This window comes from Ochotona curzoniae, unplaced genomic scaffold (assembly GCF_017591425.1).
Source record: "Ochotona curzoniae isolate NIBS_2020 unplaced genomic scaffold, NIBS_Ocur_1.0 contig_3819, whole genome shotgun sequence".
NCBI classification, from domain to species: Eukaryota; Metazoa; Chordata; class Mammalia; order Lagomorpha; family Ochotonidae; genus Ochotona; species Ochotona curzoniae.
The window spans coordinates 1,710,296-1,734,163 of NW_024466004.1; the positions used below are offsets into that span (position 1 = coordinate 1,710,296).

General features: G+C 47.6%; 1 protein-coding gene across 2 annotated transcripts in view; it reads left to right on the top strand.

The window, feature by feature from the left end:
• The window catches only part of ZNF76 (zinc finger protein 76), a 38,946-nt gene that overhangs the window by 9,359 nt on the left and 5,719 nt on the right, over nucleotides 1-23,868 (top strand). For both annotated transcript variants that reach the window (XM_040983236.1, XM_040983237.1), the window contains exons 2-7: nucleotides 10,405-10,573; nucleotides 19,566-19,646; nucleotides 19,756-19,833; nucleotides 20,975-21,174; nucleotides 23,030-23,146; nucleotides 23,346-23,421. In XM_040983236.1, coding sequence (XP_040839170.1) covers nucleotides 10,501-10,573; nucleotides 19,566-19,646; nucleotides 19,756-19,833; nucleotides 20,975-21,174; nucleotides 23,030-23,146; nucleotides 23,346-23,421 — 625 coding nt within the window. In that variant the 5' untranslated portion in view covers nucleotides 10,405-10,500. The remainder of the gene's footprint in view (nucleotides 1-10,404; nucleotides 10,574-19,565; nucleotides 19,647-19,755; nucleotides 19,834-20,974; nucleotides 21,175-23,029; nucleotides 23,147-23,345; nucleotides 23,422-23,868) is intronic.

Sequence of the window (23,868 nt, forward strand, 5' to 3'; positions counted from 1 at the left end):
GTTGTTGTCGCCATCTGGGGATAACTCAGTAGATGGAAGATCTGTCACTCTTGCCTTTCATATAAATCTTCAAAAACTAATAGGTTTAAACTCCTTTCCCCATGGTTGAAGAGTATAGTATTTGAAAACATATCAGGGGCCGGCATTGTGATATTGCAAGTTAAGCCACTGTCGGCGGCATTGCCATTCCCTGTGAGTGCTAGTTCAAGTCCCAGCGGCTCCATTTACAGTCCAGCTCCCTGCTAATGCCCCTGGGAAGGCAGCAGATGATGGCCCAGCTATTTGGAGCCCTGCACTCCTAGGGAAGACCTGGATGAAGCTCTTGGTTCTTGGCTGTGGCTCGGCCTAGCCTTGGCCATCGCAGTCATTTGGGGAGTAAATCGGCAGATGGGGTACTTTTCTCTCTGTCTCCTGTCTGTAACTCTACCTCTCAGACAAGTAAATAAATCTTAATATAGATATAGATATCTGAAAGTATAACTGTGTCTCATGGTTATTAGAAAAAGCAAGAAAACCTGTAGAGAGAGAGAAGTTCCCCCACCTCAGTATCTACATCGACATGAAATGGGGCAGGAAAAGTTCAGTGTTTTTCTTTGTATAGCCTTGAAGTGAAGGTGATAATAGGAAGGCTGTGAAAAGAATAGAAGAAAAGCCTAAAAGTAGATGGTGTGTTTTTATTTCAGTGATTTTACGCTTTAAAAATTATACCTCTTTTAGCACAGTTGTTCACTGTCTGACAGTCTCATTTGAAATTAAGTTTTCTGCAAGTTGAAACTGGATGAATCCTTAACCTCATGTCTGTTTTTCTCTTATCATTCGTTAGTTTGTTAACCACACCCATTCATTAACCTGTATAGTTGTCATGATTGTCTGAAATGTTTAAACAAGCTTTATTTGCATGTAGCTCTTGCTTTTTGTGAATTATGAAGACGGGGTTTTCAGTTCTCAAATCTTAAATCATTTGGTGCGGTAGCCTGGCGGCTAAAGTCCTCACATTGCACACGTTGGGGTCCCATAGGGTGGCAGTTCTAATCTCGGCGGCCCCAATTCCCAACCAGCTCCCTGCTTGTGGCTTGGGAAAGCAATCAAGGATGGCCCAAAGCTTTAGGACCCTGTACCTGCATGGGAGACCCAGAAGAAGCTCCTGGCTCTTGGCTTTGGATTGGCTCAGCTCCAACCAGTGCAGCTGCTTGGGGAGTGAATCATTGGACAGAAGATCTTCCTCTCTGTCTCTCCTCCTGTCTATATTCTGACTTTTCAGTAAAAATAAATAAATAAGTCTTTTAAAAAAATACTGATAGGTTGTTCTTAGAAGAACCTGAGACAACCTCCAGTACTGTCAGCAATACACATATGCCAGTTTTAGTTGTTGGATTAAAAAAAAATACTCATCAATAAAGTGTTTATAAAAAGGCTTTAAGCTTACAGAAAAATGAAACAAGAAAGTTGTCACATACTCCTTTTCCCACCAGTTGCCCGTTTTGGTAACATCTCTCATTGATGAGGTGCATTTGTGAAAGGAATCAGCCAGTACACATGATTATTAACTGAGGCCCGTGGTTCACATTAGGCCTTACTGTGTCCTGGATGTTTTGTGGGTCTTCCCAAGTGCATGATGTCTTGTATCCAGCATGACAGTATTGTACCAAGGAGTTTTATTGTCCTCAAAGTTCCCTGTGCTGCACCTGTTCATCCTTCCCTCCCTCACCCTGAACTTGTGGCAGCCGCCTATCTTTTTATTGCATGTAATGTCTGTTCAGAGTGCCACATAATTGAAATCCTATATATGTAGCCTTTTCAGATTGACTCTTTTCACTCAGCAAAATACATTGAAGATTTCTCCTTGTTTTTCTGTGACTTGAAAGCGCATTTATTTTTAAATCACTTAGTAGTATTCAGTTGTATGGTTGTGCCACAGTTTTTTTAAGTTTTCAAATCATTGGAATAAATACCAAGGAACTTTTATTGCTGGATGTTATGATGGAAGCATGTTGAACCTCGTAAGGATCTGTCACTGTCTTCCTGAGTGGCTGTACTGCTTGGTCTCCCCATCAGCCATGGACATGAGTTCTTGCCATCACATATATACCCTTGCTGGCTTTGATGTCATCCGTGTACTGGATTTCTCTGTATTTTGATAGCTGTGTAGTGGTATCTCGTCTCAGAGGTTTATTGGCTTATTTATTTGTTCCTCTGTTTAAAAGGCAGATGAGGGAAAAGGGGAGAAAGACAAAGCAGCTGGCTTCTGTCTGCTGATTAACTCCACAGATAGATGCGTTCTCCAGTTCTGGGCCAGACCAAAGCCAGTAGCCTGGAGCTCCCCCCTGGTCATTGACAGGAAGCTGCATCGGAAGCAGAGGTGGGACTTGAGTCCAGGCACTCTATTAAGGGAAGCTGGCATCTCAAGCAGGGGTCTACCCACAGCATGCAATGCCATCTCCAGAGCATGTTCTCAAAGCACTTATTTACCATTTGTGGATCTTCAGTGATCTATCTGTTACCAGTTGTTAAATTGGATCATGACAACCTGTGTCAGTCTCCCAGCCTTGCCAACATTGACAATTGGGTTTTTGTTTTTAAGATTTACTTATTGTTATTGGAAAGTCAGATATACAGAGAGGAAGATCTTCCGTCTGATGATTCACTTCCCAAGCAGCCACAACGGCTGGAGATGAACCAATCCAAAGCCAGGAGCTTCTTCTGGGTCTCCCACACAGGTGCAGGGTCCCAAGGCTTTGGGCCATCCCTGATTGCTTTCCCAGGCCACAAGCAGGGAGGGAGCTGGGTGGGAAGCAAGGCCACTGGGATAAGAACTGGCGACCATATGGGATCCCAGTGCGTGCAAGGTGAGGGCTTTAACCACTATGCTATTGCACCAGGCCCGATAATTGGATTTTACATTTTTACTTTGATTTTTGGTGATTTAATAGGTATATTGCCATTGTTATTCTTTCCTGTCCTTTAACTACTAATGAGAGTAAACCTTGACAAAAATATATTTATTTATTTGAAATGTAGTGTGACAGAGGGAGAGACAAGTTTTACAACCACTGCCTTGCCTCCCCCCCCCCCCCAATGGCTATAACTCAGAGATGAGCCAGGCCGAAGGCCGAGCCTGGAACGCCATCTGGATATCCCCGAATTGGGTGGCAGCAGCCTAAGCACTTGGGTCATCTTCACTGCTTTCCCAGGCACGTTATCAAGGAGTTGGATTAGAAGTAGAAGAGCCAGCACAATAGCCAGCACCCGTAGAGAACATCAGCACTGCCGGCTGAAGCCTTGTCCAATTGCCAGCTCCTGAAATTTTTTTAAATCAAATTGTTCTACATAATTTCCTTCTGTTTCAGAGGTCCAACGCAACGTTCACTTCCTAATGAGGATCTGCATATTGTTCCATTTTAATGAACTGATGAAACAGAACTTTAATCTTTGAAAAATTAAAATGTAAAGACTAACCTTTTGTCCCAGGATGACTTTTTGAATACCAGGCAGATATGCTAAACTTAGTCCTTCCTGTTGCCAGTGGAATGTTTCATTTTCAAACAGCCCTTCTCACACCAGTGACCTGAAACTGAATTCCAGAAACCAGTCTGGGTGCAGCTTTGTCATATCTGCTTGATTTCTATCTTGATATAAACTTCAAAAGGTGGGCTTGACAACCAGCTGTAGTTGCCGTGTTGCATTGCTTTTGGCTAACATCAAGTGCCATGTTACATATTTACAAACTAGGATATAAAAGTTCACTTAAAAATATGGCTGAAATTTTGGTAGTTTTGATGTTGTTGATAAATTTTTTTTCCTGTGACTTTTAAAAAACTGCTTATATTCGTCCACTTGAAAGGGAGAGCAACAGAGTGAAAGGAAATTTTCTATCCATTGTGTCACTGCCCAAATGGCCACAACAGCCAGGACAGGGCCAGGCCCAAGTCAGGAGCCTGAAACTCCACTGGGTCAGGACAGGGCCAGGCCCAAGTCAGGAGCCTGAAACTCCACTGGGTCTCCCATGTGGGTGGCAGGAGGCCAAGCACTTAAACCATCATGCACTGCCTCCTGTCAAACTTCAACAGGAAACTACATCACAAGCAAAGGAGCTGAGATTCGAACTTGCCCTTCAGTATGACACGTGAGCGTGGAAAATGACAACCTACTGTACTTTTACCACAGTGCCTGGCCCCTAGAGTCAGTGATTCATCTGAAATGCAGAGCGACAGAGAGGGAAGTTATTTTAGTTTAAATGCTTTCCAGTCTGTAATAATAAAAGGGTCTGTATTTTCATTGCCTTTTGGAATTGGAAATAATTTGCTTTGATGACTCTCTTTTTGTGACTAATTCAAATCTGTAAAAATTGCAGTAGGCAAATAGGAACCATACTAAAGTGATCAGGCTTTTAACTTCAGTGTGTCTGTTGCGAAGAGATGTTTAGGTGGTGTTTGGAATTGCTCATTACATTAATGCAGATTTCTGTTACTGATTTCCTGTTTTCTCTCCAGTGTTTAGGAAACCACAGAAATAAGCTCATTGCGCTAGGGGCTTTTGGTGTGCGCCAAAGTCTTTTTTTGGGTAATAACAAATATTGAATCATTTTGCTGCAGTTTTTTCCAAATCTGGGTCTAATTGGCCTGCCACTGGTCTGCATCAAGCTTCACTCCGCCCAACCTAATGTGTCTTTGTCATCTATGAGAAGTCTTCCATGTTTGCAAATGAGGAATTTTCTGAGTGAAAATTAAGTCATATTTTTTTCCTAGTCAAAATTGATCATTCTTCTCTTTCCAAGTAAAAATTTTTTTTTTTCATTTTCTGGGTTACTCAATGCAGTTGCCCTCCGGGCTGCCCTCCGAGGTAGCATACAGAAAGCCTTGTTCCCATCGTCTGGGGAGTTCTGGTTGGCAGAAGCAGGTCGTGGTAGCAAGCAGGTGCCCATGGTCGGCCCGGCCCAGCCTGGTGTGGATCAGATTAGTCTTCATCCATGACAAAGTGGAGAAAAACAAATGCCGTAGCTACTCTTGGGTTTCCTTCTTTCACATCCCTTATTTGCTTTAGAAAGGCAGTGTCAGTGCAAGGCGACCTGAAAGTCCCAAGTATCCAAAACGTTTTTCCAAATGTCACCTCTCCCTCGTAATTTCTAATTCATGTTTTACATTAACATAGTAGCTAAAACTCACTGATGTCTTGTGACGCCAAGTCCATTGAAATGTGGGTTTGGTAGAACAAGACTTGCTGCTGGTTTCTGAGTGTTCCGTTTCGATCCCTGGCCTTTCTGTTACCACTCTTCTCTTTTCCAGTCTGTCTCCCCTGTCCTCAGCTCACGTTATTACAGCGCTGGTAAACCATATGCCCTTGGAGGACAAAGAGAAAAGCAGCCATACCCCACCCCCAGCCACCCCCATTGCCCTTCCTCAGGGCCCACCAGAGTCTGAGTGGAGGAAGTCCTCAGGTAACAGCCATCCTGAAGCACCACCAAGAGTCTGTCACTCTGCCCAGGTCACTCCTGTTGGCGCGATGCCAGCACGGGAGAATTCAGAATAGACCGTCACTTAAAGCAGGGGTGGGGAATCTTTTCTCCTGCCAAGAGGGCCGTTTGGCTATATATTTATAACATCGTTCATGGGCCATACAAGATGATCTACTTAAAAATTAACCCACTACTGACTTAGTGAATCAGTCCCACCTGCAGTTGCCTTGGCAGGGCCAAACTAAATAATTTTACAGGCAATATGAGACCCCCTACTAGACAGAGATTCACATCCCGACTGAAGAATGGCAGGGCCCTGGACATGCCTGGCACCACAGAGGCACTCACCTCACCCACCGCAGTCCAGCTCTGCTGGGAGTCCACCCAGGACTTGGGCAAGGTTAGAGAGCAACAGTGAGCCACTTGAAAGGCCAGTGTTATGGGAGGAAAAGTGGATGAGTTGGGATTATTTAGCCTGGACAGAAAACTTGTAAAGGGGTAGAGGTTTGTTTTCTTTGAATCTAAGAAGGGTTATTTTGTTAAGTGCGGCTACCAGCCCTTCCCTCTTGCCATTGCAGGCAGGCTAAGAAGGGCTCGGTTTAAGTTTCAGTGGTTGAGATGGAAGCTAAACAACCCATGTCCAAGTGTTTCCGTGCTGACAGTGTGTGCCAGTCATGGTGGATTGGCCAAAGGAAGCAGTGTACCAAACACTGAGAAGTGCAGAATCTGGCTTCAGCTGGCCTGGCTTTGAACTCCCTAGTCAGCCCTTAGTGGCCTTGGGGCCTTGGGCAGATTGTATTTCCAAGCTTTAGTCACTGCATCTTGTAAAATGGAAATAATGTACCTATATCTTCATAGGACTATTTGCAGATCATAAGAGTTAATGTAGGCACAGGCATTGTAGTATAGCGGGTTATACTGCCACTTGAAAGGCTCACATCCTCACATCCATCAGAGTGCTGGTTTATGTTCCAGCTTCCTCTGTTTGCGACCCAGCTGCCTACTCAGATGCTCAGGAAAGCAGCAGGTAGTTGCTCTGGGACTTGAGTTCCTGCCACCCACTTGGATAGAATTCTGAGCTCCTAGCTACATCCTGGCCCTGCCCTGGCTATTGCAGGCATTTGGGGATGAACCAGTTGTGAAAGATCACTCCCTTGGTTTCTCCCTTGTTTCATCACTCTGCCTTTCAAATAAAAATGTTTTAATTAGTATAGGCAAAGCGCTTTCAGCAGTGACAACACATAAGAGGGGTGTATGTGTATCAGTGAAGTCCTTCTAAGCAGTGGAAGAGCTCTTTGGGCCATCTGGGTGAGGGGGCAGACATAGGAGACAATCAAGATTAGAAGTTGGTGTTGCACACCTGCAGCTATTGTCACCACTTACAACGTTCTAGAAATGTGCATTGCTTCAAAAGCATTGCCTTGAGCTTCCGTTGCCTCCCCTCCTCCTCAAAGCCAGTATTTCTTTCTTTCTTTCTTTCTTTTTTAAGATCTATTTGTTTTTATTGCTAAGTCAGACATACAGAGAAGGAGAGACAGAGAGGAAGATCCTCCACCCGACGACTCCCCAAGTGACTGCAATGGCTGGATCTGCGCCAATCCAAAGCCAGGAGCCAGGATCTTCTTCCAGGTCTCCCACTCGGGTAAAGCCAGTATTTCTGTGTGTCAGCGCCTTGAATGGCAGTGCTTCATATACATGTGACTTCATACACTTCGCACCCCTACAGCTACCTGTGAAACAGGTGCCACTATTGTCCCCATTGGTGAGATGGGGCACCTGAGGCTCAGAAAGGTTCATTGATTTGCCCACATCTACATGACTTCTAGAAGGGAGAACCTGCATTGGGACGACCCAGGCTGGCTGTATCCAGAGCCTGTGCCTGTGCTCCTTTTGATGTATATATATATTTGTTCATTTGAAAGGCAGAGGCAGAGATCTTCCACTTGCTGATTCACCTTCTCTCATCCCCTACCCCCAATGCCTGCAGCTGCTGGGACTGGGCCAGGAGCCCAGAGCTTAATCCAGCTCCTCGACATGGGTGCCAAGGATCCAAGTACAGGAGTTATCACCCAGAGTGCGCAATAGCAAGAAGATGAAATCCGAAGTAGAGCTGAGACTTCAACCGAAGCATTGCCATGCCAGATGCCCACTCCGGAACCTGTGCAATTAACCACACTGCTAACTGCCTCAGAATCCCAAAGCCGCAGGAGCTGCAGGGCCCCACTGTAAAGACTTGAGGCTACCCTGCAATACCTTTTCAATCCTGTATTGTGCTTCATTTTTAGACTGAATCTGCCATGTATGCCCTTATTTCTGACGCAATGCTATTACACTAAAATAAGTTACTGAAAAGATCTCTTTCTTCCTGATTAAAGGATTTAATGTTGGTGCTGGCATGCCATCTGGGTGCTGGTTCCTATCCTGGCCACTCAACTCCTGATCTAGCTCTCTGCTAACATGGGAGCAGCAAAGGAGGCTCAACTCCTTGGGCTGCCACACCTACATGGAAGACACAGATGAAACTCCTAGCTCCTGACTTTGGCCTGGCCCAGCCCTAGTTGTAGTCATTTGAGGAGTGAACCAGCAATGGAAAATCTCTCTTTCTTCCTCTCTCCTCTCTCTCTCTCCACCCTCTCTTTCTCTCTCCTCACTCCTTCCCTCCCTCTGTAGTTTTGCCTTTAAAATCTTTTTTAAAAAGCGAAAGTTGGAGCCCGTGTTATGGTATAGTAGGCTAAGCTTTCACTTGCCGTGCCAGCATCCCACATGGTTGCGGGTTCAAGTCCTTGCTGCTCCACTTCTGATCCAGCTCCCTGCTGATACATCTGGTAAAGCAGTAGAGGATGTCCCAGGTCTTTGGGCCCCTGCACCCACATGGGAGACCCAGAAGAAGCCCCAGATTCCTGGCTTCAGACCGGCCCAGCTCTGGCTCTTGCTGCCATTTGGGGAATGAGTTAGTGGATGGAAGATGTCTCTGTCTCTCCTTCTCTGTGAATTTTTCAAATAAAAATAAATGTTTCTTTTATTTTTAAAAAGTGAAAATTGAAAGTCATGGAACAGACCAATAGAGGCCAGAACCAGAGCTTTCACAAGATAAGGACTTTGTAGAGGTTTTTGGGAATCTGGCTAAGGTTAGGGTCTCATTGAGGATCCTAATAGATCTGAGAAAGTGGATTAAACACTAGCATTTCCACTTTGAGCAGTGATGCTTTAGCCTTATCCTTGTCAGGCTCTGATGATAACCTCAGACTCCCTGCAGAAAAATGTGTAGACTCACATGCCACAAAAATAATTTTGGGTGGCTTCATGGCTCATGAACAACCAGCTTCAAGCACTTGTGTATTTGGCAACGTAGTGGAATACTTAGAACATTTTGGATCCTATGGCCTGGGTTCATGTTTCCTCTCCCGTTTATAGCTGTGCAGCCTTAAGCAGGTTACTTACTGGGACTCAATACCTTCAAAATCTGAAACAAACAAAATAGTGCCAAGTGTGGGATTGTTGTGAGAATGAGTGAGTTCGTGTCTGCACTGTGCCTAGCACATGGTTATCCCCTGCAATGGTGTTGACTACCAGTAGTATTGCCTCCTTGGAGTTTAGCTCGTTTGTTAAAAGTTTATGGATGGAATGAATGAATAAATCTAAATGAGATACCACACCGGGGGTGGAGCATTGCAACCAGTGTGTCAGAGACAGGCTGTAATTTAGCAAAGACAATTGATCTTGATCAATCCTTGGGGCCTCCAAAACCCAACTGATCACTTCTGGCTTCAAGCAGGAGAGGGCACATGGTGGTGCACAGACATCCCTTTCTGGCGCTCTGATGTGAAAACCCAGTGGGCAGCAGGATGTCAGCCGGTAGGTCACAATGCTCACATAGGCAGGCCAGGTGAGCCTCCTGCAGGGGTCACAGTGTAGAGTGGACAGAGAGGGGCTTACACCTGGGATGCAGAGGAAGTTCTGCTAGCTGGGCCAGCCAGAGCAGAGCTCCTGCCTCACACAAGACACGCTGCTGAATCCTTCTGGAACGATCTGTGTGGGCCCACAGTACCACCACCACAGACACCACTGGGAGTCAGAGAGCTGACTAAGACTCAGAGTCTTGTGTAGGCAGTGAAGGTGAAAATGATCAAGAATAGGTACTGGAGCAGGTGAGCCTAGGGCTCTGAGTGCTGGGAAGAGGCGGCACCCACGCCTTCCAGTTAGCTAGATCCTCAGGGCAGCAGGAAGCTAGTGGAGAACTGTAATTGGGAAAGTGGGCGTGTTAAGATGTGTCCTGTTTGTTTTTAGAGTCACCCTGACAATGTGTACAAAAATGGACTGGAAACAGGCAAAGGCTTATCTGAAGACCTAAGTTAGGAGGCTGTTAGAATAGTTGTGATGTGATGCTTGCCCAAAATGGACACCCAGACCTCTGAAGGAAGACAAGGACTCCGGGAGGACCCCCCTGAATTCTGAGTGGAAGGAGGTGCCAACCTCAGGACAGGGTACTAGAGAAGAGAATAGTTCTGGGGCTTAGGGGACACTGTGAGTTGTGTTGGGGACACTTGCCACTTGGGACAGCTGTGGGATGTGCCCTAAGGATAGGCAGCAGGGCCACTGGGCAGATGGGTGAGAGCACAGAGGGATGTTGGAGCAGGCATAGAGAACCAGCGGTGGTTTGGGGTTGGCTGTCTGCCTTTCCCAGGGGTCCCCTGCAGGAGGAGCCAGTTTCAGAGTGGCTTTTGATCAGTCAGCTGTTCCTTTACAGCAGTTGAGCTGATGTGCTTCTTGTCTGCGCCCAACCTTTAGAACTCATATTTTGAACCCTTTCCAAAAAACCAACATCGTTTTCTCTACTCTGAAGAACTGGTCTCCTTTTCTTCTTCTCCACTGCCTCATTAGCTCCATCTATGGGCAACCTTGCAAGAGGAGACAGCTGCACAACGCATAACATGACATTGTCATTTTCTCAGATTTGTGACCCAGAAGAAAATCTCTGACCTCCACTGTGGCTCTCAGTGCTGGCCAGAAGCCCGCTTCATGTCTAAGCGCACGAGCAGCAGTTTGCCATGGAGAGCCTGGGGATGCAGACGGTGACCCTCAGCGATGGGACGACAGCCTACATCCAGCAGGCCGTCAAAGGTGAGTGGTCCAGAGCCCTCGGCCTCCTGCCTTGCCCCATAGCCTCTGGGAAAGGGCGTCCCCTTCTAGACATCTCGCCGTCACCCTGCCCACTGCCATGGCTTGTTCCGTGTGAATGTCTCAGGTGGGACTTGATGAAAAGACAGCCCAGGAAGCCAGACTGCCCGAGCTGGAAGAGCCAGGACCTTGCCCTAGCAGAGTTCCTGACATGTAGTGAGCAGTTCATATTCCTGGAATGGATGAACACAGCGGTGCTGTGACTTCCTGTTTCTTACATATTTCCTGTCCAGTTTCTCAGTACTTTTCTAGAAGCAGGTCATCGTCTTACTTCAAGAATTGGAAGTACGCAGACGATTTGCAAAGCATCTGCTATGCACAAGATGCTCTTCTAGGCTCCCAGGGGGCGCCCGAGTACCTTTCTATATGTGCTTCATTTCTAATATGCGGCTTGCCAAGAATAGAGGACACACTGTCAGTTTGGATTTACAGATAACAGCAGATATTTTTGTGGCACCATAGGTTATGTTCCAAATATTGCATGAGGCAGACACATAAAAATCTGTCTCTTTCAAATAAATAAAATAATATTTAAAACGGTATTAAATACTAAAAAACAACAACAACAAAAAACAAAGCACTAAAGCAATAATACTGGGTACAGGTTGAGTAGCCTTTTTCTTTCTTTCTTTTTTAATATTTATTTATTTACTTTTATTGGAAAGGAAGATATACAGAGAGGAGAGAGACAGATAAGATCTTCCATCCGATGATTCACTCCCCAAGTGGCCACAACGGCCGGTGCTGTTCCGATCTGAGGCTAGGAGCTGGGAACAACTTTCCAGGTCTCCCACACGGGTAGTAGGGTCCCAAGGCTTTGGGCTATCCTTGACTGCTTTCCCAGGCCACAAGCAGGGAGCTGGATGGGAAGTGGAGCTGCCGGGATTAGAACTGGCGTCCATATGGGATCCTGGCATGTTCAAGGCGAGGACCTTAACCATTACGCTATTGCACCAGGCCCAAGTAGCCTTTTTCAGTAAACTCATAACTAGAGGTATTTCTGATTTGAAATTTTTTGGTGGGGAGCGTTTGGGATATTTACATAGACTTACAAGTTGAAAATCCTTTATAACCAATCAAAATCTGATATCCAAAATAGTTCAAAATCTGAGACTTTTGAGGATGAGTATGTTTTGGATTTTGGAGCTTTGAATTTCAGATCTGCAGATACAGGGATGTTCAATCTGCAGTAAGAAGTTTGTCATTTATCTGAAATTCAGATTTCCCTAAGTTTACTATATTTGGTCTGGTAATGCTATTCATATCCTCAGGAGACTGAGATCGTGCTAGATGTGCAGGCAGAAGAAGACTGTTGAGGGCAAAACCCGCAAGCAGGACACTCCTGCCTCCTGCCCTGCCATCTCAGGCGTGTCAGCTATGACTTCCCTGAGCAGCACTGGGCAAACGCTACCTCATTCCTCTCTTTAATTAAAAAAAAGTATATATTTGAGATATAGACAGAAATACATAGGAGAGGATGCACACTCCCAAATGCTGGTTCATTTCCACAGCAGCAGCAAAGACTGAACTAAACCGAAGCCAGGAGCCAGGAAGCCAGTGCGGGTTTTCCACATAGATGGCATCAGCCCCACTATTTGAGCCATTTCTCTTGTTACCTCTCGGATTTTCCATTAGCAAAAAGCTGGAATCAGGAACCACAGCCAAATTTCTTTCTTTCTTTTCTTTTTCTTTCTTTTTTTTAAAAAAATGTGTTTATTTGGGGGACTGGCACCTTGACTCAACTGACTAATCTTCCACCTACAAACGCCACATCCCATATAGGCACCAGTTCTTGTCCTGGCTGCTCTTCTTCCCATCCAGCTCCTTACCTGTGGCCTGGTAAAGAAGCAGAGGATGACGCAATGCTTTGGGACCCTGCACTCATGTAGGAGACTCAGAGGAAGCTCCTGGTTCCTGGCTTCAGATCAGCTCAGCTCTGGCCATTGCAGCCACTGGGGAGTGAATCAGCAAATAGAAGATCTTTCTCTCTGTCTTTTCTTCTCTTTGTAAATCTGCCTTTCCAATAAAGATTAAGTAAATGCTGGGCCTGGCACGATAGCCTAGCAGCTAAAAATCCTCACCTTGCCTGCACCAGGATCCCATATGGATGCCAGTTCGTGTCCAGTGGCCCCACTTCCCGTCCAGCTTCCTGCTTGAAGCCTGGGAAAGCAGTTGAGGATAGCCCAAAGCCTTGGGATCTTGCACTCATGTGGGAGACCTGGAAAGAAGTTCCTGGCTCCTGGCCTCAGTTCGGCACAGCACCAGCCGTTGCAACCACTTGGGGAGTGAATCAGTGGACGAAAGATCTTCCTCTCTGTCTCTCCTCCTCTCTGTATGTCTGACTTTCCAATGGAAAAAAAAATCTTTTAAAAATTTAAGAAAATGCTGCCTTCCCAAAGGAAACAAACCAGTGCTCATTTGGTTGGGATGCTGGTACATACATGTAGAGGATTAGCCTGTTGAGCCACGGTGCCAGCAGGACCAAGTTGCTATCCTAGGCACTCCGCTGTAGGAAATGGGCTTCCTAACTGACGGCTCCACCACTAGGCCAAACACATTCCTTCATTCCTGCTCTTTACTTGTCCTTTCTTTGGATTCAGTGAACATCCTTATCCTCATGAACACGCTGTAATTGAAACATCCCCTCCAAGATAAATCTCCATTCCTGAGTTTACAGAGGAGTCATTTATTTATTTCGGTTGTAATTGCCTGTTTCCTGATGGCAACTAAACAGGCTGTCTGAACCTGTCTCCCATGTGACTGTGGGGAGGGGGGCCTTCTGAACAGGCTTCTTGTCATGAGCTGTCTGTTGTGTCTCAGTTCTCAAGGTTTCATTCTCTTGAGAATAGAACTACTCTAGAAGACTTTTGAAGCCTGAAACCCTCTGTGTGAAGTCTTGCCAATACGGATCTTGTCCTTCTGGAACAGTCTGCTAGAATGGAGGAAGTTAGGCACCCTGGGTAGGGCTGCTTACCGCCTGCTTTGGCCGCTGTTCCCATGCTTCAGTTCTTCATGAAGAATTCATGGCTGAATAAATGAATGAAAAACAACTGATCCCATCTGATCACATTCTCCTCATTCCTTCTTGTGTTGGGGTCTGTCTGTTCCCCTGCCTTTGTATTTTTCTGGTTTTGTTGTTGTTTAAGATTTATTTAGAAGATCATATGATCTTTGGAGTGGCTTCATGATATGGTCCCAGAACCTTGATAAGGGGAGGTACATCCTGGGAGAGGGGTCATCGATTGTTAGGCAGGTGAGGCTTACAGAGAGCAGGGAAGTGTGGCTTTCAGCTCATGACCCTAAGCTAGCTACCCATCTGCTCCATTTCATTTTCCCCTCAGAGATTTTCAACTGTTTCTCCAGGAGTTACTGAAAGGTGCAGGTTCATCAAATCTTGCTGGTTAGGGACATAGGCTTTACCCATCGCAAGTTCGAAACTATTACTATATTATCTTAATGGGTTCCTCTCATGAGCCAGAGAACTTCTTCTCAGTGCTAATGGCTATGACCCTCCATATTGTCGTCATTACTCTGACTTCTTTGCATGTGAATCAGCAACGTAGATGGAGCCAGAACACAGACCCATGGATTCTGGTCCCTGAGGTCTGAGATCTTGATGTGTCATGGCTAGCATAAGATGAAAGGAAGTATTGCTTGCTGATACCAAAAGCCACTGGTGGGCTTCTCCCCATAGCAAGTGTTGCAGCCTTTCCCAGGGAACCCAGATATGCCAGCTCTTTAGGCTTCTGGCCTAGCCCACCACCACCACCAGCTCACATGCATGCCAGTGGATGCCTCAGCTTAGCCCAGGAAGACCCTCTAGGCACCCCCTGCCCAGCACGCCCCCAGCCATGGCTCTCATGCATCAGCAGGCATAGCAGCATAGCCCAGGCCCATAGATGATAACACTCCAGACCCACTACCTGGCCTGACCCCAGCCTGGCTCTTGCTCTCACCAGCAGGTGCAGCAGCCTGGCCTGGAGAGGCCTATGGGCAACTCTGCCCGTATTAAAAACCCTCAGTGGCCTCCACCCTGGCCCAAAGACCCCAGCAAGTAGGTGGCAGCAGTCTACTCACCTCTGCCTTACAGATTTAATGTTAATGACTAGGCAGCTCTACTGGCACACTAGTACAATTAATAGAGTTGGCATGAGCCAGACCCAGAATACCAGCCAGCTGTTGGCACTTTTCTCCCAGCAGTGTGACATTTGTCTAGGTACAAGGCAACTTCTTATGTAGCTGCCTTTAGCTGGGCTGCCTCCCCGTTTGTATCTTTGTCTCGTCACTCCTGCCTGCTCTGTTTTCTGCATCCTCCATGGTGTTGCATGTGCTTGCATACACACGTGTGTGCACACACAGTTTTCCCATTGATGAGCTGACAGACCAGTGAACTCCTCTGACACATTTTTTTTCAAGATTTGTTTTTATTGGAAGGTTAGATTTACAGAGAGAAAAGAGACATAGAGAAAGATCTTCCACCCGCTGGTTCACTCCCCAAGTGGCCACAACGGCCAGAGCTGAGCCTACCCAAAGCCGAGAGCCAGGAGCTTCTTCCAGGTCTCCCATGCAGATGCAAGGTCTCAAGGCTTTGGCCCATCCTCGAGTGCTTTCCCAGGCCACAAGCAGGGAGCTGGATGGGAAATGAAGCAGCTGGGCTTCCAGCATATGCAACTGTGCCGGGCCCCTCCTCTGACCCTTTTTAAGATATGTTTTTATTTCTTTGAAAGGTAGAGTTATATATATATAGAGAGAGACACACACACATAGAGCTCTTCCAGCTTTGGTTCACTCTTCAGATGGCTACAATAGCTGGGGCTAGGTCAGGCTAAGCCAGGAGGCCGAATATTGATCTTGATCTCCCACATGGATGCAGGGGGACAAGTATGTGGGCCATTCTCCACTGATTTTCCAAGAGCATTAGCAATAAGCTGGATCAAAAGTGGAGCAGCTGGTACTTACCCACAGGGGATGCCAGCAACACAAGCAGCCATCTTACCCACTCTATCACAGTGCTGACCGCCTCTGACACTTTGCTAGAGCTGCTTGTCTCTGTCAACAGGCAGCTAACATCCTGCTTAGCCAGCAAGCAGCCCTAACATTTTACGAGATTTATTTTCTAATTAAGTTGAGCATGAAACTTGTCATTTAGGCCCCATGCTTTGCAAAGTGGAAGAGTATGCTGTTAATGAATGTGCCTAGGGTTGCTCCAGGCCAATGGAAACATATAATCACCCTGTTGTAATGGGTTCAAGGCCCCCATTCATCAGCTCTTCTCCCCATTGTAGTCCAATTGTTAGAGAAAATTACAGGTTAAAATTTTTTTCTCGGGGCCCTGCGAGATAGCATAGTAGTTAAGGTCCTCACCTTGTATACCCAGGATCCCATATGGGCGCCAGTTCTAATCCCAGCAGCCCTGCTTCCCATCCAGCTCCCTGCTTGTGGCCTGGGAAAGCAGTTGAGGACAGCCCAAAGCTTTGGGACCCTGCACCTCTGTGGGAGAGCCAGCTCCTGGTTCCTGGCTTTGGATTGGCTCAGCTCCAGCCATTGCGGCCACTTGGGGAGTGAATCATCGGACGAAAGATCTTCCTCTCTGTCTCTCTTCCTCTCTGTATATCTATCTTTGCAATAAAAATAAATCTTAAAAAAAAATTTTTTTTTCCTCAGGGACTATCATAAAATTGACTCCTGCAGCTCCAGCATCCATGTGGGTACCAGTTGATGTCCCAGCTGCTCCACTTCTGATGCAGCTGCTTACTAATGGCCTGAGAAGGTAGCAGAAGATGGCCAAAGTGCTTTGGGCTCCTGCACCCAAATGACTGCTCAGGAAGAAGCTCCTAGCTCTCAATGTCAGCCTGGCCTAAGCCTGGCTATTGTGGCCATTAGGGGAATGAGCCTGTAGATGGAAGATATCTCTCTCTCTGCCTCTCTCTCTTTCTCTCTCAGTTCATCTCTCCCATCTCTCTTTGTAAACTCTTTCAAATAAATATGTAATTACAAATTTTTCCTCAAACAACCCTTCTCAACATTTGGTTCCTGCCTTAAGCAAAACTCACTGTGCTGACAGCAGCTCCACTGGAGCATTCAGAGTCCCAAGTTCTGGTGGTCCTGCTGTAATAGACAAAGTGAGAAAATGAGGGTTGGCTGTTGCTTGCTCTCTCGTTTTTAAGACAAGTTTTTTTTTTTTTTTTAAGATTTACTTTTTTGTTGTTGTTGGAAAGGCAGATACACAGAGAGGAAGAGAGACACAGAGGAAGATCTTCCATCCACTGATTCACTCCCCATTTGGCCACAATGGACAGAGCTGAGTCCATCAGGAGCCAGGAGTTTCTTCTGGCTCTCCCACAGAGGTGCAGAGTCCCAAGGCTTTGGGCTGTCCTTGACTGTTTTCCCAGGCCACAAGCAGGGAGCTGGATGAGAAGCGGGGCCACTGAGTATGAACCAGTGCCCATGTGGGTAACTGATGCATGCAAGGAGAAGACTTTAGCTGGTAGGCTACCACAATGGGCCCAAGATTTATTTATTTTTATTGGAAAGATTTACAGAGAGAAGGAAAGACAGATCTTCCATCTGCTGGTTCACTCTCCAAGTGGTCACAATGGTTGGAGCTGAGCGGATGCGAAGACAGAAGCCAGGAGCTTCCTCATGGTCTTGCACATGGGTGCAAGGTCTCAAGGCTTTTGTTAACCTGTACTGCTTTCCCAGGCCACAAGCACGGAGCTAGAAGGGAAGTGGAGTAGCCGGGATACAAACTGGTACTTATATGGAATCCCAGTGCATGCAAGATAAGCTAAGCTACAGCACTGGACCCCGCTATTGCTGTCTTGATGAGAGGGCAGGCAGCAGGTCCTCTTCCCCCATCTCAGCTCTCTTGCCTACTTCTTACCTTTCCTCCCACCTGCCTTGGCTGAGTTGGGGATCTGTTGTTCAAGAGGCATCTGGGGGGAAGCCTGTGGAGTTCTCTGTTAGAGCTGGACCAGAGGCATCAGCTTGATCATTATTCCCAGCTCACACAGGCTCATGTTCCTAAGTCTGAAACTTGTAAAGAAAGGAGCAAACATTACTCGGCCTCCCTTCCTTCCTTCGTTCTCTCTCTGATTTGCAACACCTGTGCAGGAGAGATTGCCCAAATCTAATTTATAGACCTTTCAGAAGTATTTTCCTGTAAGATAAATGGGGATGGGCTCAGCGTGGTATCCTAGCAGTTTCAGTTCTTGCCTTGCACACGCCAGGATCCCATATGGTGCTGGTTCTAATCCCAGCAGTCCTGCTTTCCATCCAGCTCCCTGCTTGTGGCCTAGAAAAACAGTGGAGGGTGACCCAGAGCCTTGGGACCCTGTACCCGCGAGGGAGACCTGGAAGAAGCTCCTGGCTTTAGATTGGCACAGCTCTGGCCATTATGGTCACTTGGGAAGTGAGTCAGTGGAAGACAGATCTTCCTCTCTGTCTCTCCACCTCTCTGTATATCTGACTTCCCATTAAAAAAAAAAAAAGACAAATGGGGATATCTAAGGAAATCTGGAATCTTGATAATTTTTGCACTGCTTATTGCACTGTCTTAGGTGAGTCAGTCCTTTATTAAAAATTTGAAATGAGTGTATCAGTGGTCAACAGAAAAAACATTGCTTAGCAAGAACGAGGTGAACATAGACCTGCAGAATAGTCTCACTCACATGACTCTATGAGGAAGGAACAATTTTTAAGCCCTGTTTTTATTTTTTAAAGATTATTTATTTGAAAAGCAGAATGACAGAGAGGGAGAGACAGAAAAAAAGATTTTCCATCTGCTAATTCACTCCCCAAATGGCTGCAACGACCAGGACTAGGCCAAACCTGATCCAGCGTCCAGGAGCTCTAACCAGGTCTGCCCCATGGGTAGCAGGGGTCCAGGTACATGAACATCTTCTGCTGCTCTCTGAAGCACATCAGCTGGGAAATGGATTGGGCTGGGGCTTGAACTGGTGCTCAAAGAGGATGCTAGCATTACAAGCAGTAGCTTAACTTACTGCACCACAGTGCCAGCCCACAATCCCCATTTTAAGAAAAGGAAACTGAGGCACAAAGGTACCCCAGATCACAATTAATCTGAGGTAGAGCTAGAACTCAGAGAAGGCGTGGCCTACTTCCCAAACCCATCACTGTCAGCCCAGTGCTGGACTCTGCCTTTTAGAGGCTCTGGGTCTTGGCCTATTCTCCTCGGGGAAGGATGAGGAAGTGCATTTTGATCTTGTTAGTTCACGCTGTTGCTTAAACGTGGCTCATGAGTTCTTTCAAGTTTTTCAGGGCATCATTTGTTCTCCATTCGCTTCAATCTCAGCAATTTCCCTGTTAAGATGGAATCCTCACTTTGCTAGCAACAATAACAAATGAATGAGCTCTTTAAAAATTGTATTTCTTTTTGTTTGAAAGGCAGAATTATGGAGAAGGAGAGACAGAGTGCGGTTTCATACACTGGTTCACTCTGCAGATAGCCACAACAGCCAGAGTTAGGCTGGTCTAAAGCCAGGAGCTTCTTCTGTGTCTCTCATGTGGGCTCAGAGGTCCAAGGACTTGGGCCATCCTCTGCTGTTTTCCTAGGCAATAAACAGTGAGCTGGATTGACAGAGGAGTAGCTGGGACTCAAGCCAGAGTCCATACGGAATGCTGGCACTCTGGAAGGAGGAGGGTTAACTTGGTACACTACAGTGCCTGCCTAGGTTGCTTCTCTTAGGAATGACAAGAGGAAAATCTCTTAGGACATGTAAGGTTCCTACTTGGTGCAGTGTCTTCACCCTCAGGGCCTTGAGGAGGCAGGGGGTGAAGGAACACAGAGAATGTTACCCAGACCTAACCCTGTAGCCCATAGTTCTGAGACTCAGAGGCCTTTGCTGCAAACAAGCCGGCAGCTCTTAGAGCTCCTCTGTGCCTGGCCCTGTTCTCTCCCTTTCCACCTCCACAGGAGAGAAGCTGCTTGAAGGACAGGTGATCCAGCTCGAGGACGGTACCACAGCTTACATCCATCAAGTGACGGTACAGAAAGGTGAGGGCCATCCTGAAACCCTGCCCTGGGAGAGAGATCCAGCAGGCCCCCAAGGGACCGTCTGCAAGCCCTGAGATCCAGAGAAAGTCAGGCATTGTTCTCATTCCAGAATGTCTCTCCTTTGAGGATGGGCAGCCTGTGCAGCTGGAGGATGGCAGCATGGCCTACATACACCGCACACCCAAAGGTGGGCTCATGGTTCTCACGACTGCCAGCCAGGGAAGGGAGGCACGAGCGGCAGAGGCTGAAGCAAGGAGCAGCACGCCACGGGTGCTGGTCTATAGAAGATGGAGCTGTAGGTGACGGAGCTGTCGTCTCCAAAGTACATATGTGTTTACCTGGATTAGCAGCCTCACCTCCCTTTCCTGGTGTAGACCATGGGAGTTCCAGTTTCTGCCAGCACATGACTGAGCCATGAGCCTCAATGGCATAAGATATGATTTCATCACAGCCAACGACCCTTAGAGCTTTAAATGGACCCTCAAGACCTTCCTAATGTTTAAGAATAAAGCTCCTAAGACTGAAAAAGAACAGTTTATTCCTGCTGTACATGGCTGCTGGAGTAACTGCTGCATGCCAGGCACAGTATACTCAGGGTGGAGCACACAAGAGGGAACTAACTCAGGCTGTTTTCAGAGTCTGGTGAGGAAAAGAGAAGTGGAACGGCCATGCCCTGTGACGTAGCCTTTGCATAAGGGGTGAGGCTCAGGGAAAGCATCTGAGGAAATGGAAGTGGACTTGGCTGGGGGAAGCAGGGTGCCAGGGAGGGCTCAGTTCTGCAGACTGAAGGGTCAGCGCAGGCAGGCGTGGAGCTGGGGGCCAGGGAAATTCACACATTCAAAGAACTATCGAGAGCTGGAGTGCTGGCATGAGGATAGAGGCATAAGGTGCAGCCAGGAGAGAATGGCAGGGCCATAGCACTCATGCTTGAGTGTCAGGATAAAGGAAAGAGTGGGAAGTAGTAGAAAGGCATTTAGATGACATCATCACATCCGTGTCTGTTTGCTCTGCTGCCTGGAAGGAACTAGAAGTGGGAAAGGGCAGCTGGTTAGGACGCTGCTGTGGTCATGTGGGCCAAAGTGATAATGGTCTGCCATTAGGCCCTAAAGGAGCTTTTTGAGTTCCCACTCCATGATTCATAGGAGAACTCCTCCTTTAGAGAGGTGGCTGCAGGGGGAGGGCTAGAGCAGCTCAGCACGTTAGAGGCCAGGAGAGACTGGGTACTGAAGCCCCGCTTGGCATCTGTACCTCTTATGAACTGAAAGCCAATGTCCCTCTGTATCTCTTCCCCGTGTGCAGCTTTGGGGCTAACCTTGTGTTCCCCACAGAGGGCTATGACCCCAGCGCCCTGGAGGCCGTCCAGCTGGAAGACGGTTCCACCGCCTACATCCACCACCCCATAGCTGTGGCGTCCAACAGCACCATCCTTGCTGTGCAGACAGAGGTGGGCTTGGAGGACCTGGCTGCAGAGGACGAGGAGGGCTTCAGCGCAGACACAGTGGTAGCCCTGGAGCAGTATGCCAGTAAAGTGAGCACACACAGCCTGATGCTGCCCATCCCTTGCACCTGCCCCCTGCTAGGACAAGGGCAGCCCTGGACTTGGACACAACCTAGGCTACACCCTCTGCCATTTCATCCTGGCTCCCCTCAACTCAGTGTTCACATGTCATCCTCCAAAGCGTTCATCACAGCCTGGCCAGGACCGCTGACAGCCACTTACACTCAGCTTTCTTCCTGCTGTCTGCAGAGAGAAGGCCCTGTCAGAAACAGTGACATCATCTGATGGGAAGTTGGGCGTGGCTTCACTGTCATCATCCTCTGCACTCTTTGGGAAAGCTCTCGTCTATGATATTTATTAGTTTCCCAGTGCACTAAAGTCAGATGCCCTTGTATTTTTTCTTCTCCTTGACTCATTTAGTCCCTTGGGAAATTAGTCTCAGTGGGCATTTGTGAGGGCGTATGAAATGCAGCAGCTGGCATCCTTGGACATGAGGCCAGAGAGAAAGGTCCTGGCTATCCCCGTGTTGGCCAGTCTAAGTGCTGTCCCCTGGAACTCCCATCCTGCCCGAGGGAGTCAGGAGTATGGGCCTCTCTGAGCTTCCTGAGTCCAGTGCCCCCTGGCTGGACTGGACTGCAGGGCCTTGGTGTACATGTGGCAGAGTACCCTGAAGCTGACACCTGAAGCCTGGAATAGCTGTGTGGAGGAGGAAATCCTTGTCTTTTCCAAATGAAGCGTGGCGCTTTAGGCCCCTTTGGTGTGTGTTTCACAGACCAGATGGGAGACAAGCTGCTGATGGGAAGAGACTTGGGCTTTATTCATCTACTTACTTTTATTTTCATTTTATTTGAAAGGCAGGGATGGAGACAAACTGAGAAAGATTTCTGTTTTCTGGTTCACTCCCTAAATGTGTCACAACAGCCAGGCCGAAGCCAAGAGCCAGAAACTCGACCCAGGTCTCCCACATGGGTGGCAAGGACCTAAATCCTTAAGTCATCAGTACAGCCTTCCAGGGTGCACATGCACAGGAAGCTGAAGTCAGGAGCTTGAACACTCTGATAAGAGCTGTGGCATTCAAACTGCTAGGCCAGAGAGTGCCCTGCTAGCTGACAAGTCTTCCCCCATCATCTCTATTCCTGGGGATGCTGCAAGAGACAGCCGTCTCACACCGTCCTGGGCAGGGTTCTTAGTCTGACTATTGCAGTCATTTGGAAAATCAACCAAGAGATGGGAGATGTCTGTCTCAGTTTGTGTGTGTGTGTGTGTGTGTGTGTGTGTGTGTGTGTGTGTGTGTGTGTGTGTGTGTGTAAACTTCAGACTGGGATTCATATTAAAAGGCCCTAGGTCCTATTTCTCTTTAAAAAGCTGTTAACTGAACTTGAGATTTCTGTCCACTTCCTGGAGTGCTTTGGGTCATGGTCACTTCTCTCTGGGCCTTATTTTCTACTAGGTAAACCTGGTGACCTCATCCCCACAGCGAAGTTAATGTTCCTTCTAAGCACGAATTTCCCAAAGGAAGGAAGTGGAAGGTATCAACCACCAGGGCCTCATAGGTGGCTGGGATTAAAAGAGAGGTTTTTGTTAGCCTAACTCAAATGTATGCATTCAGACAACCTCCTTTCCCTCTTACCTAGCTGTCTGGCAGATACCTTACCATCACAGTCCCTACACCAGCCATCCTCTGCATCACAGATGGGTGGTGGCACCTCAAGCCACCCCTGTTTCTCCACTGCATCTGTTCTTTACCTGGATATGTCCTTCAGCCCCAGAGGCCACTGTCAGGCTTCACCCTGGGTCTCCAGCTGCCAACTAACCCCTATGTCCTACTCCTCCCCACCCTTTATCGGGGAGGGTACATATAGGGACTCCAAGACTTGTTCCTTAGGTTCTGCAGGACAGCCAGGCTGCCCATAATGGCAAAGGGCAGCAGACTGGAGACCGAGCATTCCGCTGTGGCTACAAGGGCTGTGGGCGTCTCTACACCACTGCACATCACTTAAAGGTAGGGGTGCCAGTATAGATTTACCTGTCTTCCCTCCAACTCTGATTGGAACTGGTCCCTAACCCTCAGGCTACTCATTGTCTGCTGAAGGGAGAGGTGAATGTACCAAAATTTACACATGTGGACATGCAGGAGGGATGAGAATCAGCCTAGGCCACGTCCTGGTCCCTCTGAATCGTGTGGTTGCTTGTCCTCACAGGTGCATGAGCGAGCTCATACAGGTGACCGCCCATATAGGTGTGACTTCCCCAGCTGCGGAAAGGCTTTTGCCACGGGTAAGCTTCCAGGATGGAAACTGAAGGCAGATGGTTTACAGTTGAGGGTCGGGGGTTCTGGGTCAGCCTTGGGGCCTGCCTGAAGGGAACCCAACACAAGACTGCTCTCTTCAGCAGTTGTAGGGACTGGAGGCAGCATGGTCCTGGCCAGCTCAAGTGGCCTGGGAGGTTAGCTGGAGACACTTGGGCTCTGGATCCTCTCTGATACTGACCAACCACGTGGTGTAAGACGGGCCATGGCGTCTTCCTGGGCCTTGTTTTACCCTCTGTGAAATGAGGACCAAGTAGTGAAATTCCTTCTCGTGGTTGCCCATTCTGAAATGGCTCTAGCTTCCCCTGGAGAGGGAAGGAGGGCAGAATGGCTTTGTCCAGCATTTCTTACATGCCCCGGCAGGATTGGGCTAGCAGTAAACCAGGGCTTCCTGAGCCAGCAGCGCTCTGGAGCCT